The sequence below is a fragment of the Triturus cristatus genome, chromosome 2_1 (assembly GCF_964204655.1).
Source record: "Triturus cristatus chromosome 2_1, aTriCri1.1, whole genome shotgun sequence".
In the NCBI taxonomy this organism is placed as follows: Eukaryota; Metazoa; Chordata; class Amphibia; order Caudata; family Salamandridae; genus Triturus; species Triturus cristatus.
Genome location: NC_140581.1, coordinates 1091068830 through 1091081903, shown reverse-complemented (window position 1 = coordinate 1091081903; position 13074 = coordinate 1091068830). Strand labels below are relative to the sequence as shown.

Genomic DNA, 13074 nt, shown 5'->3' with positions numbered 1-13074 from the left:
TGTAACACAAAATGGTGAGTGAACAGATTCAAGATCGGTTTTGCCAAATCACGAATCTTCTATTCTTCCAAAGCAATATTGGAAAGTGAGCCCATGTGGGCTACCCTTGTCACTTCTTTGCACATGCCTATGATGAGCACCTCTTGTCATCTGCCCACTTGACCACTGCACCCCTCATATAAAGAGCTTGAATGATCTGAGGTAAAGTATTTTACTCCTGCACACATGTCCAAATAACTGCCAGAGCCATCACCCAAGTATAGGTGCCTAAGGGTTGGACCCATGTGACCTATACCGTAAGCAAAAGCGCTTATGGAGACCTAACAGAGGCTGTCCACTCCTAAAAGTCTGATAGGTTTCCCTGTATAAGAAAAGAGAACAGGATCCCCATCACCGGAGGATCACCTTCAACAAGGAAGGCGAGCACCTCCTCCTGAAAGTAATTGAATCCAGACCATACCCTGGTAAGGCGGACCAGTGGCAAACCAGGTCCTAATGCCTTACACACAGAGAAGGCAAGGAGAAGCAGCTAAACTCCCAGTAACCCTAACATCTCAGCTGAAAGCAGTCGTACAGCGCTTTAAGAAACAGGAACTCCAGGAAAACCGATAATATGATTTAATCAGGTGACTATGGCGTGCTTTCAACAGGCAGAAAAGATAGCACATGTAGTCAAGACAGAGAAAACCCCGGAAGGGTCATAGAGGCATACGCATTACAGATATACCCCTTCCAAATTTTCTTAGCCACTGTGGATGCTGTCAGTTGAGGACGGAGGAAATCAAAAGATGTAGCACCTGAAGAGGAAAGTCATGCCACTGTAAGGTGATGAATTTACATACAGAATACATTCCCTCAAATCAATTAGCCTTGGGAGTCACATCTCCTCTCCCAAAATGGAAGAGCAAAGATGACATGGGCACGCTCTCTCATACCGATTGCAAACACCATGGCCACTGATGGCAGAAAGTCTCTTGCCCATGTTTGCCCCAGGAGCAGTAAAGTGGGAGGAGACCATCCAGATTAAATCCAAAAAGTTGAAGAAATGCTTGCCAAATTGTCCGCAAATCAGGAAAAACAACTCCACTAAGAATGCTGAACAGTTGTGATGTCAGGACTCCCATCTCCTGGTGGCAGGATGACATGTAATCCTTCCCTACTGCAGTAGTGTAATGATTTGGCTTAAGGCAGGGGAGAGTAAGATGAAATAATGGGCAGGCAGCTCTAGTGTTTTCCACTGCAGTCCCATCTATCTTCGGCAGGACATCCAGCTTCATATCCGGCAGCATACCTAACCCCTTCTTTTTGTGGGGGTGGTTATGACCATGCAATAGGGGGTACCAAATGAAGGTCAAAGGAGAACTAATGCTGCTGTGAAACCACTGCAGTTTTTGAGGGAGGGGAGAAGATCTCAGCATTAGAGCATGCTAGTCCAAAGACTGCGGAGACCTGTGAATCTAAACATAATCCATGGGATCCTCATGAAGAACCGCGGATTGCATGTTAAAAACAGATGTTCCCATTTCTTTCTCTGCAGGTGGAGACAAAAACTGCAGAAATGACAGACGAGTCCTAAAGTGAGACTTGATATTTGTGGCCCCTGGTCAGGGACCATGACTTGCCCTGCTTCACATTATAGACTGTAACAAGGAAATGAAGGCTCATGATCAGTTGGAGGTGGAAACTGTGCCAGATAAACCACCACAAATGCTGAGGACACTGCACACCATGCTGGTGTGGTCCAAAACCTGTTGATGACTAGGTATGGATTGTACAATCTTTAAAAGTAGAGGCACACCTGTGTACCCTTCAAATGAAGAAGTCCCACTAGAGGAACCAGAACATATGCAAACTCTGAGGGATGGATTTTGAACTAGTATGTAGTCCCTGCGCTGAAGCATGGTGCAACTTCTGGGGAAATGCGGGCACATGGATGTAAACATGTGCTTCTGGTTGGTCTGCTGAGGAAAGGAGGCAACAGAGGAATAATCACCACAATGCATTGCACCCTGAAGACACTAATAAGAAAAACTTGTGGAAGAGCTTCAGGTCGATCACCTCATGAAAAGCCAATGAGGTTTTGGCACCATGAAGGTCATCAGGAAATTCCTGCTCATGCTTCACGGGCCAGGGTTCAAGTGTTTTCCCTTTCCTGGCATGAGCTGAAGACCATGAGGGTTAGTCAGGTTCTTCGGGAGAGGGTGTTCACCACTCTTAAGAGCAGAGGAATCACAGGGATTTCAGTTATTACCCAGGCATCACGATCTTTCGGACCCACTGGTCTGAAAGTAAGGTTTCTATTGTGCAATGGAATCCAAACCAGTGCCTGGCTCCAACAGTAGAGTCAGCAGCTACAGCAGTAAGTCACTGGTCAAAAAACTGCCTTCACCATAAGATCTTTGCCTGCCTCCCCCTCTTTGAGAAAGCGCAGTGTGGCATATTCTTCAACATTCTAGGTGAAAGGGAAAATAATAAATGGAACATACTGCAACTTGTACAGAAAACTTCAGAAAAGCAAATGAGTGCATTCACTATCTTATCAGTAGAAACTCTACTGAAACATCTTGCCATTTTCCCACCCAGAGTAAGAGTGTTCACCTTCAAGATTAAAAACAAATCCCTATTTAAGCCCTGGGCAAGGGATATCCAAACTAGGACTGCCTGGAATGATGGTTTCCTCAGGTTTATTTCATCCCTGTGAAATGGAACTACAGACTGAGCCAGGCTGAGGGAGACCAGGAGTGGAAAGAGTTGAGAAATAATTAAACCAGAACTCTCTGAGAAGTTGAATGCTAGGTCTGACAGGTCCCCACTGCTGCCATAGTAGGCGAAACGCCTCTGAATCAATAACAGCTTTTATTTTTTCATATCCGTACTTCTTGGTCTCTTCTTGGTCTCTCAGTGCTAAGCCAACTGAATGGTAGTCCATTTACATGTTCATAAAAAGAGAAGAATTCCCTGCCCAGCTCTGATTACAAGACCTGCAGGAAACCTACAGGTATCAGTAATTAGGATTAACTCTACGATTCGTCCTGCAGGTTCCCTTATATATATACCCATAGGAGGTTGGTGCCTCTTTGTTTCTTTTTGCCTTGATCGTGTGACGACTGTCTGAGTGTTGGGGAGGCTGTGATTCTACACACTCCACTAGTGTAAAGGCCTCCAACTCAACCCTCTCCACTAGTTGTGTGCTGTAGTTGATGATGATGTTTGACTGATGCTGAAGGCCCAGATATCAGAGGAATAGATCAGGGTCTTGCGTGGAGAACAAGGCGGAGTAGAAACACACATGCACACATTCAGAGCTTCTTCCTGGGCTCAGGCTTGCTACAGACAATCTATACTGAGTCCCCAAGGCTGATCTCTTGCTTAAAACCAGCTTGTGCTTTTTGGGTCTATGACAAGCAAACATATATGGTTAGAAAATTAGGCAAAACTCTTCATCTCTGTGAAATACCACACTGCGTGTGTGTGTTGTCAGTTTCTGCTTAGCTTAAAAGCTAAACAAAACAATGTTCAAGAAGAGCATATTGAAGAATACATAAGATGAAAATAAATCTAAAATTCTGTGATGTGTCCCTGCCATAGGGCACATCATGCAGTGCATCATCTGGGCCTATGAAGTCCAAAGGGTTCTGTTTTGTACACCCACATTGGCAGTGTCTAGGTCCCAGACCACCAAACGGCTCTGTCCTTCTAGTGCAGCTCAGAGAAGTCAGAACTTGGTGTCATGAACCAGACACAGGATCAACATCAGAACCCATGTGTTGGGTGGTGGTCAACCAGTCTTCTGCCCTCTTTAGCATGCCCAGCACACATCAGATATAAAATGGAAAAAGACTGAAACATACCAGGGGAAAATAAACTCATAAATAGAGAACAAAACAAGGCTTCTCTGAGGTACTTGTTTTCAACCATTAGGGGAGTTGCTTTACATTTGACAAATAAGGAAAAACTAAGGGTCTGTATGGTTGTATTATACCTCCTTCTCTACAGTCACTCACAAAGAAGGAAAAGATAGCAATCTTTTTCCCAACTTACACGCCGCAATTACACACAGATGTCTGAGAAAGTTGTTCCAGAATCCCACTCCCCACTAACAATCTTTATGATCCCCCCCACCCGTATTGACTTGTCACCTGATCTTCCTTTATTTACAATTGCTTACTCAAGTAAAGTTTGGAGAAAATATGAGTAAATCATACATAAGCCCGGAGAAAGATACATCTACTCATGAAATCTACTTGGTGTTAAATGTAAGAACTGGTGGAATAAATCTCTCTACACCAACATGTTTCTTCCTTTTGTTTTTTACAGGGGCAAACATTTAATCTCCTTGAAGATAGGCCTTCCCCTATGCCCCAGCAAATCTGGAGTGATCTGTTCGCATCTACGAAGGGAAGTTACTTCAGCCCTTAGTAACTTTACAACCATTTCCAAGGTAGGGAAGAGCTACATCTGAGTTTGAGAAGGATCACAAACATTTGAGGATGTTCACCAACTTACATGGCCTAACCATGCCTTGCGATTCCCCTTCCTCCCTCTTTTGTTGGGATTTACAACTCCAAATTTCTCCATTGTCATGGCAGTGAAACCTGCATTAGGAAATCAATTTACGCCTACCAGGAATCGTTTTAAAGAGTCCTTGCAGGCATAAATGGAGGTGCTGTGGTGGGAAATAACTTCGCAAATAGGGACCCTTGTTAATAAGTAGAAAATAAAAATATTTTCATACCACTGAAAATCCGCAATCCGCTCTTCTGGCGCCTTTGGAGCACAGTTCTCCCACCTCTGTGACATGTTTGACTCTTTCAGCATGCTCTTCATAGGGACACAGCTGGAGGAGCTGGGAAAAAATTACCATGCCGCTAAAAGAGAAAAAAAATCCATTAAAAACAAAGGCAAGTCCATTGGTAAATGGGCCGGAAGGCCACATATATCTGCAAATCGCCATCATTTTAGGATTCCAGAACATGAAACGCGGACAACTGTGACCCTCCTGTACATGATGACCTCTATGGGTTTTTTTGCTGTTCAGTAGTGTGACCCTGGCCTTAGGGCACTAGTGCCCTTTACCACAGACCCAGGCTAAATTTCCTTTGTTTTTCTGCGAGACATGTTTTACAACAAACCAATTTTTTGTAACCACCTAGAGCACAAGTCTTCAAACTGCGAGGCACGCCCCCCCTCCCCCCCCCCCCCCCCACAGGGTTCTGTGACTGCATTCCCAGGGGGGTGCAAATGCCTCTGCAAGGACTTGTAAATGAATATGGGCTAGAAGCGGCTATGCTGTTTATTTGGCGCGTTTCCAGGCTGCCTTCATTTATACGCAGAGGGTTAAGTGGGTAAAAAGTGTACAATTTTAATTCTGAGTACTCTGGGGCACAGTCAGTGATCATGGTGATGGGGTCAAAGATGTGGCATAAAAGAGCAAAGTATCCAGTATCTTTTATTTTTTCACTCTCAGGCAATTGTAAAAAATATAAAAAATAAAATAAAAAACACGCCCCCATTAATTGAAAAAAATCAATGCACGTTTGACTAATCTGTGGAAAATGTACTCTTTTGTATTGTAAACCTCAGTTAGCCAATGCAATCACTGCAGATGTCTGTGTGACCAGAGTCACCGACTTGAATCCCATTCTTCGAAGTGGGGAATAGTAAGTTATGTATTTATAGTGCTACAAGGTCCCAGCCAGTGGTGAAAAACACTGTGACTCCATCAGTTAAAGCATAGCACTAGCTTCCAAGCAGGTTTTCTGTTTGGTGCTTTACCATTTGCACAGGGTCGAGTGGTATGAGGGGCCAACTACACCCAGGGTCACTGGAGTTATGCAGCAGGGGAGAACCAACATCTTATGGCCGAGTTGACTAAATTATGTGGCAAGAAATGGCAAATTATGTGGAATAATGCAGCACATTTTGCAAAAGAATCCCTTTTCATTTTCTCATTTTTACATTTGGTAGCACAGTCTGGGTGTAAATTTCACCTCATGAACACCTGTTTAATACGCAAGTAGAGCAATAAGCAACAGAAAGGTGACCAGGAAACCTTTGCGAAAGGCCTTTTAGTGTGCGGCAACAACTAGTTTTTATTTATCCATTCGAGCTAGAAACAGGTTATACAGCATATGATGGATTGTGTGGCAAATATGGCAAATCCATAATTATGCAGAAAACACCATGGCTGCCAAATTGCATAATTCCAATGGCCCTGACTAAACCCCAGTTAGTGCTGTTTTATTTTACTATCCTTCCTTGCTTGCATGAAGGACCAATGCACATTTGTTGTACCAGGATTGCATTGGGCCTCGTAGCAAGGGCCCACAGTTTGGGAACATTGAAGAAGAGGCGGCAGCTTAGTTTGAGCGTCAGAGATGGGGCAATATGGGAGCCCATGTGTTTTTACAGAGGGCAGAGGAAACTGCCCACTTCGCAAGGCAGTGGCTATCATTAGTGAAGCAGGTTTGAGGGATCCACTGGTTCACAAGTATGACTGTTTTTAACTAAACAACAGAGAGTATGGAGGTTAATTTTCCTTGGTAGCATAGAGCTGCAAAAGATTGGGGGCAGCATGTTGGAGCTCTTTCTTTTCTGGAAGGGGGAGATGTGGTCTAACGGCGAGAGCTGCCTACTTTGGAACCTGGTTCAAGTCCTGACATCTGCTCAAGAGCCTGAAATTCTGGGCAAATCACTCAATCTTTAACTGGTTCTCATGATGTTAAGTGTTCCAGTGCCCTTGGGTTGAATCTGCACAATATTAAAAAAAAAAAAGGTACAGAGAGCCTGATTGGTGCAGAAGGGTTGAAAGAGGCAGAGGAGATAGACTGATAGACTGCTACTTAGGGCCGCAGCCATAATTAGTGCAGGTGTATTGGGCCCATGAGCGCGAAGGGCTCAAAACACCCAAATTATGGAGAGCACAGATTTTACTCAATTTCTGTTTCTGTTTGATGTTCTTGCCCTACTATTAATCTCATATTTATTGTTGATTATGAGTCAGAATAAGTGTCCATTAAATGATCGCAAAAGCTGTGCACCTGTGCTCAGCATCGCCTTTCCAGCTCCTCAGATCCTTCCCATAAAGTTTTGGATGGGGCTCTGACTTCAAAAGATTTTCCTTTGTGGGGGCTCAGAGCAGAAACTGTTGAAGGCCTCTGACGTAGGGATGTTGGTATGATGTCAGAAGTGTGCTCAGGCTGGATTTTGGGAATGTTTGCAATTTATCTTGAATGGTTGGGGTGATGGGTCATACATAGTAACTATGGGGCATATTTACAATAAAATGTCAGAGACTGGAGCTTGCCAACTTTGGCAGCGCTGCGCTTTGACATTTCACAAGAATACGGCGCATCCCGGTGTTTCCCCTAGCGCTGGCGCAAAAAAGTGCTGTGTGCCAGTGCAGGCACCCTGCCAGCATGTTACAAGGGTGCCTGCATTGCAGGGATGATTGTTTATGTGCAATTGTTAAATTCCTTGTTTGAGTCAGCATGAATGTTGTAAATTCTTTGAAGGGTGGAGTATGCATATTATCTCTTGTGGTTGATGTCTGGTTTAGTAGAAATGCACCACCAAAATACAGCCTAGGCACTTGGCACTCAACAGTCTTGAAGGTGTGTAAAACCACTGCATATACTACAACCCTGCCTAGCCTGTGTTGCTATGCAAAGTTGCACTGACCAATTGGTGCTAGCGTTCAATGTAAACGAAAAACTAATACACCCCAACAAAGGGCAGAAACGTCTAATATGCTGAACATCTGGTATTGACTGCTTGCTTACCTGTATGGACAGTAATTGTCAATGAGCTAGCGCCAAGAGACAGGCAATCGCAGAACAAAGGCGCCCAAACACAGTAAGGAGAAAATTAGCTCAGATTCATACATTTATACATTTAAAAACCACTCCTCTACTACTTGAGCAGTTATACAGAGTGGTGGACAGAAGCCAGTGCCTGTCAGTTTCCACCTACATATGGTGTAGGATTAGGATTTTTTGGCAATCATCAAATGTTGGGGAGAGCATGTAACCTTAGGGCTAGAGCTACCGACTTTGGAGCTGGGGAACCAGGTTCGAGCCTCGGCTCAACATACTGTGATTCTGGGCAAATAACTTAATCTCCCTGTGCATGAATGTGTCCTTGTGTAACATAACTGGTGCTCATATAAAGGGCTCCAATAACTTCGGGTCGAGTTCGGACTATATAAATCTGCACACAAAAAAAGGTTTCCAAAGCGACTCCTGGATAGCTGGTTCCTAGAAGTTCTGTAGAAAACATCTGTGAATTTCCTTGTAAGACACTGTGAAGGTACTTCCAGATCCAGATGCGTAATGTACATTAACAGATGAGAAATGTATTTTGCATGAGTGCTAATGCACTTTGAACTGTAAAAAAAATCTGCACTTGGGTAGTATTAGCTGGTGAAGTGATTGCGCGTGTTTGTCGCCCATCACATTATTTGCAGAGAAAGGAGCGCAGCTACAGAAAGGCACTGCAGTAAATCACAGAGAGCAAGCACTTTAAAAACCTTTTACTCAATTGGTGGCAATTCCACCAGGCTGAAACTTACAGATATTGGAAATTAGTCTTCCCCAGTAATGTGAAGACGTTGCCAACCAAAAGCTCTTCGTGGTCGTGGTCATGGTCGCCATGATGCCCTTCATGGTGATCTGTAAAATAAGAAGTATTTGCCAGTGATCTTCTTTTTATTTCTTTTTTATTGTTATTTAGCAGATATTGTGAATGTAGAGAAGGTTGCACAAGCACATTCTTTCTATAAAGTGACATTTACGTCTTCTAATCCCTTCCTTCCCTTTTCCGAGGGTTTTTAGTTGGTGGACGAGAGGAGGGGGTGGAGGGTGGACATGTTTGGGGGTTTCTTTGGTACACTGCCTTTTGCGGGTTTTCCTTTTTATATAGGTTTTTTCATGTAGACTCGCTCCATGCCTTTTTCCTGGGTAATGCTACTAGTCGCGACACTTGTGTCTGTCATACATTGTATCTAGGAGCCGCGGTCTGGTTTCTTTTTTTTCTATTTGTCTTGGAAAATTAATAAAAGATTTAAACCATAAAGTGACATTTACCTGTCGCAGGGGATTCGGGCAGTATAAGTCAAAAGGAGTTTGTTCATCTCAACCTTGCTCCATCCAAAGCAATGAAGTGGCGTAGCTGGGGGGTCACCCCAGGTGGCACGAGTTTTGGTGGCGGCGGCGGCCGACCCCCACTTGCCTCAGATCCATACCTTTGCAGTGGGTTGGTTCTCCCATTCAGCGGGCATCCCGCAATGAGTACTAGGCCCTTAAGGGTCTTTCTAATGTCCAGACCAAATAAAGTACCGCTCACGTTCTTTCCATCACATAGGGCATCAACAAAGGAAAAGAACTTTATTGCTGTGAGTAGACCAATCAGCAATTAGGAAGGGGAAATAGAAGATATCTCAAGAGACTGAAGTGTTCTGAATTGTTTGCACACTCATTGGTGCTATTAGGGTGAGATGTTGGTGTGTTCCTCCCTACGACCTCAGTACGCCAGTACTTAAAAGGCTATAGTAATTGTCTGGCAGGGGAGAGGTACTGCTGGCAGCTTGACATGCAGCAAAATATCTTAGATGCCTAAAGGCTTCCGTCTTAATTATATACAGTTTTGAATCGGTGCACAGACATAGATCAATTAGTTTTGCATTATTTCCAATGCCGGTATAAGAGAAGGAGCAAAGTGAATTTGTCACTCAAGGTCAAAACGTGAAGGAAAATGATTTCCTAGTATGAATCATTTTTTTACACTTTTCAAGTAAATTCTTTGTCAAGGATATGTTTAACAGGAAATTAGTTATCCAAGGATCAGTTCCTTTCTGTTGAACACGAACATCATTTTTTATTTTTATAAGCAACAGGTGTCATTACTTTTTGCAGCATTTTCAACGTTTGTTTTCCTCGATTTTTGCCTTGTTAAACACTATCTATTTCCTGGAACTGAAGTAAAATCGTTGCTGCAAAAATCAGGCAGAAACAGTGGATTTACTTTCCCTAGAGGGGCAGATTTTACGATTTTACGCATTACGTGAGGTGCAGTTCGTAGCCCACGTGGCTGCAATGTTGGCCGCCTATCATGCTTTTAATGTTGACCCGGCTGAACATTATATTTACTTAATTCATTTTTTTCTACGCAATGTAAACACTGATCTTTGCACAGAGCCTGGTTTGACACACACAGTGATGAGTATCGTTTTGGCGAATTGCAATAGAGAGCTATCATCAGAGCCTGGAAGATCACAATAACAAATAATATTTAGTTTTAACATAGCATTAATACCGCACTTTTGCTGTTACAAAGTAAAGTGAATAGCAAGTGTAACTATCATAGGGGCATATCAACAAGGGCTTTATCTCTGCTTTTTTGGCTTTAAAAGCCAAAAAAGGAGAGATAAAACTAGCGCCCTATCAACAACAGGGTGCTAACATGCAAATTTGCATGTTAGCACCCTTTTACTCTACGCTTCCCCTTGCATCTCTAATGAGATGCAAAGGGGGCGTTCCAGAGTAAAATAATAGGAGAAATGTCGCTAAGCGACATTTCTCCTATTATCAAGAATGTCGCTAACCCTGTTGGAGACAAAAAAAGCAGCGCTAACCGCGGTTAACGCTGCTTTTTTACTTTTGGTATTTTTCTGACTTAGCCATGATATCCTATGGAAGGAGGATATCATGGCTAAGTTTGTCTGTACCTATCAACACGGTAACGTGAGATTATCGCAGGGTTTCCAGTGATAATCTCACGTTAGCCTGTTAGCGTGAGGATTTTTATCGCTATTGAGATAAGCGTTGCTAATAGCACGCTATCTAAGCGATAAAAATTCACGCTAGCCGGCGATAATTATCCTAGCGCTAAGTGCGCTTAGAGATAATTATCGGCGGTTATTGTTGATATGCCCCATAGATTTTAATGGTGATCCATTTGTTGACCTTAAAAAAATAAGACGGAGTTGCCCTGCAGGGATTCGAACTTGTAAACTGTAGATCGAACATATATATATCAGGAGAGAGTGAAAACCATGAGTGAAAAAGTCACCCAACATTTACCTAGTGATGTTGAAGTAGCGGGGCCTGTACACACCCATGTGCCAGCAGACGCCATTTTATCTGTTTCAATAGCGAGATATGCTGGCTTTAAAGAAAACACAACTTTATCCTCTCTTTTGCCCACAGTGAAAGGGGTGCCAGCCCAACCTTTCCATTGTGCCCCTGCCAAGCCAATCATGAACGAAATTACAACACTGGGAACCTGTGTGTGTTTATACATTTGTGCTGTGGGGTGTTGCCTCACAGCCCCGAATCGATTTCGTGTCTCAAATAAGAGTGCCTCTAGAGACAGTTGCTAGACGAAAAGAAAAAACACAAAACCATTCCCCGCTCCACCAGCAACCTCTTCCTGCAGCTGCCATTTTCACCTTTCATTTTAGAGGGAAGAGGCGCAGAGACTCCTGTCATGGAGGACATGATGTCGCATTCTCTTAACTCAGTAAAAACAGTTTCTATCTCAGTATCCGCTGAGCCCCACATGTAGCCCATTTGTCATCGTGCATACATTAAATCATACATGGAACTCAATGAAAAGAAAAGAAACTCAAATTTGCTAACAAAATATATTAATGCTTCTTCAACTTTACAACACTTGGAAAACACATGACTCACTCCCCCATCACCGAAGACGCATGCGCCCCAGAGCCCTGCACCTTTGATGTATTTATCAACAGAAAAATGCAGCTGGTAATTCCTTTCTATATAATTACTATTCCCATCCCTATGCAACATCAAATAAAGGGTTTAGGTTTTGTCATCTTACCTCGTTTCTGCAGGATCCTGGATTCGGCGAAGCTTAGTAAAATTACAAGCGAAATGCTAGTTACCCACTTCATGGCTGTGGATCTTTGGGGCCTGGACAAAACAGAAGCCTGACAAACCGAGGGGACGAGGTTTCTTATATACGATTTCAAGACTGCGGCTGTCAATGATTGGCTGACAGAAGGCCACCATTAATTAATCATTGTCCTGCTGACTGCTGGCAGATCTTCCTGAATCTTGTCAATAAATGCATCTGATAAAAAAGGGGCACCGGTCCTGTTTGTGTGCTGGGCCTCCTGGAACAGACAAGAGGCCCATGGATTCAACCTTCAGCCCAGACTTTTGCAAATCCGCTTATCACTTTACAAACAAAAGGGCTCAGCAAATGGTCGGCTCTGCCATTACCATGCTCTTTGCCCCGTGGGGCCATTTATGGAACTTTTATTTAACTAACTAAAGCTGAACTGATGTGATGCTGAAAGGGTCTGCTACCCTTATGCACTTTTCGCAATGTTTAACTTTATTGCAGGGAAAGCTCAAATCCTTCAGTATGTGTCGAGAGCAGAAGGCCTCTTATGGATTCTATAGGGTCTAACTCCAAAGCACTCTATGCCCATCTATTAAAACTAACATAAGACTCATAGCTTGTTAGGTATACTACTCAAGGTGCACGCACCCAGCTCTGCACCCTACAACAAGTCTCCAACTAGGGAAAGAAGTCAAGATGATGTGAGTGAAGTTGAGCCTGGCACAATGGACTGCCCCACAGGCTGCTTCTAAGGAAGAGATATTGTCTTGCCTTAAGAAAACCTGCCTGTCTTAGCCGGGTCTGGTGGCTCAGTGGACTAATGTGTCTACTGCAGGGGCTTGTGTTCGACCTCATGCTCACAGGTTCAAATCCCAGCGGTTCCACTCAGCCTTTCATCCATCTGAGGTGGATAGAATGGGTACCATTGAGGTGGGTAACAATAAACATCTGTTATTCAGCGCCACAATACCTATGGGTGAACATGCACTTCACAAATACACTTGTTATGTTATCACACATTTATACAAAAGGCACAGTGTTTCTGCAGTGTTTTTTCATATTCAAATTTCCAGCGATAGGAATGCCTCTGATTTTTCACCAGTAATAACTTTGTGCCTATTTGGCGAATCTCCACGAAACTTTCCAGACCTTATGGCTTTTTCTACATTGGCAGAAGATGGAAATATTTGTGGTGGGTGGTGAAAG

The 13074-nt window shown here is 43.4% G+C and overlaps 1 protein-coding gene across 1 annotated transcript in view; it reads right to left on the bottom strand.

Annotated features, from left to right (window-relative positions):
* The window catches only part of LOC146866402 (serum albumin-like), a 57636-nt gene extending 45684 nt beyond the window's left edge, over positions 1–11952 (bottom strand). The window contains exons 1-3 of the mRNA XM_085636472.1: positions 11842–11952; positions 8570–8669; positions 4736–4868 (exon numbers count right to left, since the gene is read on the bottom strand). Of these exons, the coding sequence (XP_085492598.1) occupies positions 4736–4868; positions 8570–8669; positions 11842–11914 (306 nt within the window). The 5' untranslated portion in view covers positions 11915–11952. The remainder of the gene's footprint in view (positions 1–4735; positions 4869–8569; positions 8670–11841) is intronic.
* Positions 11953–13074: the final 1122 nt, after the last annotated feature.